This window comes from Neofelis nebulosa, chromosome 8, assembly GCF_028018385.1.
Source record: "Neofelis nebulosa isolate mNeoNeb1 chromosome 8, mNeoNeb1.pri, whole genome shotgun sequence".
Lineage (NCBI taxonomy): Eukaryota > Metazoa > Chordata > Mammalia > Carnivora > Felidae > Neofelis > Neofelis nebulosa.
The window spans coordinates 96,993,599-97,002,820 of NC_080789.1; the positions used below are offsets into that span (position 1 = coordinate 96,993,599).

At 46.6% G+C, this 9,222-nt stretch overlaps 1 protein-coding gene across 4 annotated transcripts in view; it reads right to left on the reverse strand.

The window, feature by feature from the left end:
• The window catches only part of ETV6 (ETS variant transcription factor 6), a 254,257-nt gene extending 248,136 nt beyond the window's left edge, over positions 1-6,121 (reverse strand). For 2 of the 4 annotated variants that reach the window (XM_058743655.1, XM_058743654.1), the window contains exon 1: positions 5,377-5,890. In XM_058743655.1, the coding sequence (XP_058599638.1) occupies positions 5,377-5,409 (33 nt within the window). In that variant the 5' untranslated portion in view covers positions 5,410-5,890. Of the gene's footprint in view, positions 1-5,376 lie in introns of all 4 variants that reach the window. The other 2 variants (XM_058743657.1, XM_058743658.1) reach the window with 2 other exon arrangements.
• Between the last annotated feature and the right edge of the window lie 3,101 nt (positions 6,122-9,222).

Here is a 9,222-nt window from a genome sequence, read left to right on the forward strand (position 1 = left end):
CTCTTCCCTTGACTGACCTATGTGAAGGAAGGAAGCTACTTTTCTAGGACCAACTGCCATGCTTTTAGCTCGTACTGTGTGAAACAGGAAGCTTACTACACCTCAACTGAGGTATAAGTTTGGCCACCCCTAGATAAAAGAGCCTATGGCCCACCCAAGGTTTCCTCAGAAAAGGGCGCTTTTCATAACAGGCCCAGTTCCCTCAGCCCAGCACAGAAGTACCAGACTTCTCACACACTGTAAAAAAAAAAAAAAAGTGTTGCTGCATTCCATGCGTCCCATCTTTGGGCATACATCCAAAGGGCTTAAAGCAGGATCTCGAGGGGCGCCTGGGTGGCTCAGTCGGTTAAGCGGCCGACTTCGGCTCAGGTCACGATCTCACTGTCCGTGGGTTCGAGCCCCGCGTCGGGCTCTGTGCTGACAGCTCGGAGCCTGGAGCCTGTTTCAGATTCTGTGTCTCCCTCTCTCTCTGACCCTCCCCCGTTCATGCTCTGTCTCTCTCTGTCTCAAAAATAAATAAATGTTAAAAAAAAAAAATTTTTAAAGCAGGATCTCGAAGACATAAATGCACATCTAAGTTCATTGCAGCTGGATTCACAACAGCCAGGAGACAGAAGCAACCGAAATCTCCATCAGCGGGTGAGCGGGTAAAGGAAATGTGGCATACACATAAAATGGAATACTACGCAGCCTTAAAACAAGAAGGAAATCCGTGCCTGCTACGGTACGACGTGGATGAGCCTCAAAGACATTACGATAAGCAAAATGACAGTCTAGGATTCCACTTCCACAGAGCACTGAAGTAGTCGAAATCATAGAAACAGAAAGGTGGTTACCAAGGGCTGGGAGGAGGGGAGAGGGATGCAGTGTTTAGTTCGTGTTTAGTGGGTACAGAGTTTCCGAGCCGCGAGACGAAAAAGTTCCAGAGATCTGTTGCACAACCATGCGAATATACTTAGCACTACTGAAATGGACGCTTAAACACGGGTAAGACAGTAAACGGAACATCGTGCGTGTCTTACAATTAAAAAGAAAAAAAGTTGGTGCTGCAAACAGTGGTGCAAATACAAGTCTGTCAAGTCCCTCTTCCCTGATCCCCTACTCCTACTCCTTCCTCTTCTCACGTCTAACAATACACCCTCTGGGCCCAGGGCTTCCCCCCCACACACATCTTCCTTGGCACATACCTCCGTGCCCTCATACCAGCTGGCTTGGGATTAAAATGGACCAAGCTAGGAAGTGCCGGAGAGAGTGCAGCCTATTGTATCGAATGTCCTTGGCCTTTTATAGGGATGCATCACGAACCCAGCAAATGCAGGGCAGGGGCCTGAGAACACGGCCTGCGCTGCTCTCAACCTGGCTCGGTCACCAATTCGCCAAAGCCAAGCCACTGTGTTCTCTGGAGCCCCTCCCTATGAAAATAAGAGGCTGGCCCAGGTGATCTCTAAGGTCTTCCAGCTCTGAAAGCCTGAACGTTCCCCGATTCAATTGTCCGAGAGACTGGGGGAAATTTAGAAGCCTGCGAATCTGAGCCTAACATGATTCTAAGGTAATTCTTCAGGCCCTTTTATGATCTTTTACTCAATTCCTTTGTTTAGACACAAACGTTTTTGTTTAACTTTACCAAATGATAAAAATAGTATTATTATACCAAAATTCTACTGATAATCATTTTTGGACCGACACCCAGAGAGTGTCGTAGGCCTCCCTGAGAGAGCAGTGTGGCTCTATTAAATACTTGACGCAAGCTAATGGATGCAGGTGTTAAGTCAGCCTTTGGTACACAGGGACAAACAGAAGAAAGGGCAATGACCTCCTCCCATGCCTCACTTCAAATCAGCAAACATTACTGAGAAACATGTCTATGCCAGGTGCCAAGCTAAGTAGCAGGATACAAAGACAATCATCGCTAAACACAAGGAGCTCAGAGTCCAGTAGGGGAAACCTGGACTCACTCACTCTATCTATCTGTCTATCTATCTATCCATCCATCCATCCATCCATCCATCCAAGTTGTAGCAAAAAAAAAAAAAGAAAGAAAAAAGATTTCTTTCTGCCAAGAAAGCCAACCATATTGGAGAGTAGAGACAAGTAGGGAGGGCAGTGAAAAGGGGAAGAGGAAGTTATACCACTAGTTTTGGTAACCTGGATGGCCCTCACGACTAAAACAGCCTACCAAGACATGAAGGACTATGTCTGCTGTGCCATAACCACGTTCCACAGCAAGCTGGCTGAACTTAACACTGAACAGGTGATTTGAAGGTGAAGGCTGATGATGGAAAAGACAGCCTCTTCCTTCCTTCGTCCCATGACCGGCGCAGTCAGCCACACAATCCTCTGAAAAAGAGTTATTTGACTTTTTATATAGTTGGTTGCCCCATCCTTACATTTGAACAATCCCAAGGATCAGGAAGGGAAGCATTTAAACTCTTGGAGAGTGTCACTCCACGCATGGGGCAGCTCGGTGCAGGGAAACAGTGGGGGCTCCACGACAGTCTGGGTGACCTTGGGCTAGTCAACCTGTCTTCTCCTGTACAATGCGCATCTGAAAGTCACCTCCCTATGTGACGGAAAGATGCCTATAAAACGCCAAAGAAATATAAAAGCGCTTTATCGGGCATCCAAGGTCACCCACTGCCACATAAGTGATACATACAAAGGTGTCGCTGATTGACTGATTCAAAAACTTTCACCTTAGAAATTGCACCCAAATGGTACACTGGTCTTTTCTAGCAGAACAGACACTGCTCAGAAGTAAACTAAGCACTTCCCTCCGTGGCTGCCTCTGTGTGCCATCGCACCAGCTGCCGAGTTTACCGCTTGCTGACCAGCTGCTTGTAAGGAACAGGAGCAAGGGAGGAAGGTTTCAGGAGTGGAGTGGACGAGTAAGGGAAATCTCTCCACCTACAGCCACGCTTCCGTGTCACATGTCTTCAATCCATCAGAATCATCAGGTCATCCTTGACAGCTTCTGACATTCCTTCTCTGCTCCACAGAAAAGTTTATTGTTTACTGGGCTCTAAAAGCAATCCCGGTACTTGCTTGCGGGTTACCAGCAAACATTTTTTATTATGCAGTCACTGTACCACATCCCAAGGACTAAATGAAACACTGCACACATCACCAGAACATTTTCAGATGACCCGGAATAATCCCCAGGCCTTGATCTGCAACACTTATTACTGGAACACAGCGAATTAAGCAAACTCCTTGGAAAAAATACACCTCACCTATGTGCACCTAAACATATGCACAGTCTCAGCAAACAGAACAGTCATACACTGGCTCCGTGAAGAACCATCCAAATAAAAGTGATACTTCATTACTAGTGGAGAACATTCAATCTAGCTCAATTACACGGAAATACAAAGTCACGAAAAGAGGCACCTAAAAAAAAAGCAAACAAACAAACTGAGGGTAAGCAATAAGGGAAGAAATTTTTATGTCACATTTAAGACGGTATTTTGTCTGGGTTTGGGACTGGTTCTGCATGTCTGAGCAAGGAAAGGGGCTGTTGTACTCTTCCCACTGGAGTACAGCGGAACCAGCCACTCAGTAGGAGTTTTCTGATTTATGCACGAACATAAATCAGCCCATGAGAACGGTGGGGATATGCAGTCCCTTTAAAAGAAGTATCAAGAAAAGTCACAGAAAGGATAGCTTTTTGTTGCGGTCACCCGAAAATGAGGACCCCGTAGCTGGTCCGGTTTTCCTGATGCCAGAGTTACTGCCATCGAATTAAATACAATTTACTGATTTAATCCCTATTATGCAGTTCCCTCTGTTTGTGTTGTGAAGCGTCCAAACAGATGATCTATACCGTGTGCATTGTAGAATCTAATTTATACAGCAAAAAAAACTAGTTTTGAAGTATACAAGTAGCTTAAATTATTTACCGGGACACCCCCTTCACCACAGACATACGGATAACCCCAGGTATATACAAACACAAAAGTTCCACTGGGCATTCCTGTGAGGCAAAAACAAAGAAACCCAACCCACTTTTTAAGTTCACATTAGCCCTATCTTAAAATCCATGAAAATCTCACCTGATAAGAAACACTAAAATCTGAGTATGATTATGAAAACCTAGCAAGCAAATATAATAAAATACTGTTTCCTTTAAACAGACCCTAATGGAAAAGCCATGTTAAAACAGGAAAGGTTTCTCTAATTCCCCACAGATGAGGAAAACAGGTTATTTGTTCATTGTTTCTGCAGTGTCCACTCAATGAGCACATATTAAATGGCCCAAGCCAAAAACAAACAAACTTCGGTGGCTTCAGCCTCGGGCAGAAGCAGAAGGCTCTTCCACCTGGGGGACGGATGAAATCGTGAAATAAATAAAGTGTTCAATAAATGCGGCGATGGGAAAAATAATGGGGGGAAATGGACAAATCATCTTGCCTCCTCACGGTGGCAAACTTTACAACTTTTTAGAAGCAACAAACCACAGCACCACCGGCTCTATAGATATCGATACATACACATATACATATACTGGAACCAAACACCGTGTTTGCAAACATCCACCATCCTGCATTTACAATGCTGCAAAACACCACCAGAAAGCCGGGAGATTTCTACTCTCAGATACCCTCCCCGCACTGTCAAACAGGGAAGGTCACTTTGCCTGGTCACTCAGATAATGCATCACAGGAGTTTTCTACTTTGGGATTACTTAACTCTCCTATGCATCGGAGTACAATAACCACTCGGCAACTTTAATTACCTTGGTTTAAAAAAGAAAGAACGAAATTCATTGTGCAAATGCCCAGGAAAAGCTGACACCAGGGCTGTCTTTCCGACAGTGCTTGAAATTACAATCAGAGGAGGGGGGAAAAATCCAGTCTGATCTGACCCCGGGAGTCCTTTAAGGGGGAAAAAAAAAGTTCTTCAGCTCCCGTTGGAGATGCAGTCACTTTTTTTTTTTTTTCCTAAGGAGACCACCCCTCCGGAACAAAAGTTACATTTCAGTCACATGTTGGCAGTAGGAGTAGGAGCAGGTTTGTTGTTGTTTTGTTTTTGTTTTTGTTTTTTTTACAAAAGCGCACTAATTACGGGGGTGTCTTACAGGTCTAGAGACCACTCGGGTTCCTCCTGCCCAATTGTGACGGGCATTTAATTGTCAAAAAGAAAGGGGGTGGGCTGGGGGGGGGGCGAGGAGCCGAGATGGGGCTCGGCGGGGGGAGCAGCAAGGTTACACGAAAGGGTACAGCCGCCACCGCGAGCTGCATCTCCTTCCCCGGCGCCCCAAATAATTCACTGCAACCGAGGCAACTGCAACAGCCCCCTCGGAAGAGCCCAGCACTACTGCCCCGGCCGGTGCAGCTCAAGGTTTCCGAGCACGCAGAGGGAGGGGGAGAAGATCTTTACCTTAATGCTACACTGAGCAGGAGTCTCAGACATGTCTCACAGCGAGAGAGATCAGGAAGTTCTCAGTTTTTTTCCACTTTCCTTTCCTCTCCCCAACCCAGAAGCGCTCCACGGCCAGCCGGACGCGGTCATTTAAGAAGTTTCTTGCAGCATCTCTCCCGGCAGCCGCCCCGGGGGTCTGCGAGCGCGCGGGGCGGGGCAGCCGGCGGAGTTGGGTGCGCGGGGCGGCGGGGGCGTGGGAGCCGGGCCCGAGCGCGGCGGCGGGGTCTGCAGGTCGCGGCGCGGCGCGGCGACCCGGGGCGCAGCCCGGCCGGCCTCCCGCTCTCTCCTCCCACCCGCGGCCGGCGCCCCCGCCCCCCGCCCTCCCGCCGCTCTCCCTCGCTCTCTCGAATGTTTTCCTTCCTGGAAGAGAGAAACTGAAAGGCAGAACTGAGAAAGCTCTTTGCTCATTGATCTTGAGAGTTTCAGTGCAGAAACTGACGTGAATTCCCAGCACTGAGCTCTGCCTCTTAAAGGAGCCACCAGGAAATAAAAGCTCGGGTTACAGCCCGGCATCGGGGAAATAAAAGCCGGGCGGGGGGAGGGGCGGCGGCGGAGGGAAGCCGGGGGAGCGGGGCCGCGCGAGGCCAGGGCCGCCAGCGGAGCGCGCGGCGCAGCCCCCCGCAGCGCGGCCCACGCGCGTCCGCGCAGCCGTGATCCCCTCTGCGGGCCGGGAGCCCGGCTGCCCGGGCGCGGCCGGGCAATCGCCAGGTCCGGGGAGACACGTTGGAAAAAAAACGTTACGCTGGGGCCCCAGAAACCACAAGACAGGTTTTGTGAAACGCCTCCCACCTTCCCCGCCTCGGTCTCTGAGCTACCCTGAAATGCACAAGGTCCCCCCCCGCCGCCCCGCTTCCCCGCGCCCCAGCAGAGACGCAGTGACAATAATCATGTATGAAGGGACATTCCGGTAAGGACGCGGAATCCAAAGGAGGAAATAAAACAATAGCCTTTGTTCTGCTTCTCGACCGCTGCCTCTTTAAGAGAATCCACCAGGAAATGGGAGATCGGGTTACAGCCTGCACACGGGGAAATGTGGGAGAGCAAGCGCCGGAGCGCGACGCCGCCGGAGACAAAGCCGGGCGGCCGCGCCGCAGACGCGGGGGGACTGCCGGGCGGGGGGGATTCCCCGCGAAGGTGGGCTCCCCGAAAAGAGCAGGCGCCGCGCGCACCCGTGGGGGGGGGGGGGGTCGGGGGCGGGGTGCGGCCGCCGCAGGCGCTTCCCCAACCGGGCACGCGTTCTGGGGAAGGGAAGGCTGCTGGGCAGTTATCAAAGGCGGTTGAGTTCCTTTTCCTGAGCGCCCCCCCCTTCCTGCCGTTTCGAAATCCGCTGTCCATTTAAAGAAATAGCGGCCGCTACCAACCGAAATAGGTGACTCGACTGCAAAGTTGACAGGACGTGTTCCCGAACATAATACCCCTCCCCGGGACCGCTTCTCTGAAACCGTCATTGGCCGGTTGGATGACCCTGAGATCCCGCCAGGGAAGGAATCTTTGGCTGGAAAAACAATCGTGGGCAAGCAAAATCCGGCGGGGCTGAGGGTTCTAGCCTTGAGCACATGTGGTCTGATCGCTCTCTTATTTTTATTGTCATTCGTAGTCTCTTAACATGCTCTGAAGTGTCCACTGCAAAACGCTGAGAACATAATTATGTGTTAAATTCCAAACCCCTGCTGATACATACATAGGAGTTTAATGTGTAGATGTGTATTATATTACAAACGTATAAACACGTATGTATAAGTATGTACCTAATTGTGTGTGTATTGTGTGTGTGTGTGTGTGTGTGTGTAAAACAGGACAGATTTCCCAGTTCCCCACCCTACAGATTTTTCCTACTCACTTGTCTTCAACTCTCCACATAATAAAATGTGTTCGGACCTCCTCACACATCAAAAGAACGTTCTGAACCAGAAGTGATTAAGGGGGTTGGGATGGAAGAGTCCTATTGCTGGAATGGTGGGAAAAATGGGTTTTTGTGTGCCTCCAGAGATCTCAGCAGTTTTTGTCACCTGGTAGTTCTATCGTCCCCAAGAAGGCTCATGTCCACACCAACTCCTCCACCTGCAGTCCACCCCATCCGACACCCTCCTTAGCTCCTTAGCGCCCCCCCCCCCATTTATCTCTCTGCCTTTGATCCCTCTACTTATGTTGCAGACATTGACTCCTATTGCTGGATTAAATCCTATAAACCTCTGTATCACTTACTTACCAATAAGATCTTTGGCAACTCAGCTTCTGTTAAAGGTGGGAAATAGTACCTATCTCATAAGAGTTCAAGCAAATATATACAAGGTACATAATTACCTGAGACTTGCTACATATTATATGTGCTCAATGTTAGCTACAATTATTTAACCTCACGACTGAATTAACTCTCAACTTCCTTTCCTCCTTACCTTCTCCGAGTGACTCATAGAAGTAATTTGAATTAGAAAGTGTGTGATTCCAAAGCAAAACAATAGTTATGGAAAACTGTACGTTTAGACCAGAGGTTGGCAATCTCTTTCTGTAAAGGGCCAGACACAAAATATTTGAGGGTTTGTGTGCAAAGAAGTAGAATCGAGGACATTATGTAGATACTTCTATAACTAGAGAGAAAATAAATATCCACGTTTTTTATTGACAAAATGTAAGGTGTAATAATAATAATTGTAATCAAGTCTAATAATGAGAGGAATTGAATTTTTTTCGGGAGGGGGGATTAACATTTTACTTAGTTGAACACCAGTTCAGAATTAGTGTTCTCTATCATCAAAACTAATTGTTTATCTATCTGTTAATGCTGATCTGTAATGAAATTTTACACATTTCATTTTTGAAAACATTTTCTCACCCAGATAGGTCCTGACAAATAATCCATGAATGTATGATTTTAGTCAAGCATATTCATTGCTTAGAACGCATTCATATAATTCTATTAGAATTCTATTAAGTTCTCTTGATATTTCCCCTTTAGCATGCCATTACATTACAGATTAATCACATTCAATGGAAAATTAGGTGGAAGTGCCTCAGTTGCACAGTTAAGTGGGTTTTAAACACGGAAATTTAGTTTTCAGTTGCATCAAAATCCAAAAACCACTATTGGAATTGTAGTTTGGGGTCAGAAAAACGTAGCTGCTGTAAATGTGTGTTGGAATAGAAATACTGCTCTCGTTTTCACTTTGGATAGCATGGGAAGTTGATAAAGCAGCTTGATATTATTTGTGATTGCAACAATGTTAGTCATGTCAAAATGATTTGACTGCAGTACAAACTTCACACGTTGCTCTGTTTTGCCTTGTAGTTTTAGGTTTGATTCATGAAAAACATCAAGTGTGTAGCAAAAGCTAATTTCCAAAGACATTCAGCTTTCAATAATCATGGTTGAGGGAAGGTTTCACTTATTTATTCCCGCTTATCAGTTGTTTCTCTATTCCTTGTTTCCTGAATTTTTGGCAAATTGGGCATTTTTTTTTTCATATTCCACTAAAATTCCTAGGTTGTCTTTGTAGCTTTTCTCCTTTATGTTAAATATAGCTGTCCTCTAAGAATTACAGTCTGCACCTTTAATTATAAGAGTTTATGTTCAAATAATAGTATTCTATTATCAGAATATGTAAGAAACTTACAACAGCATAATTCCATAATTATTCCATAATTATTCCATAATTCCCTCTCCCATCCCTTATGACACTGGCATATATTTTACTTCTATGTGTTATAAAACCCACATACGTTGTGGGGTAATATTTTGATATTTTAAAAATTGCAAATACATGTATATAATGAAGGTACTAAAATATATGTTTCTTTTTAATTTGC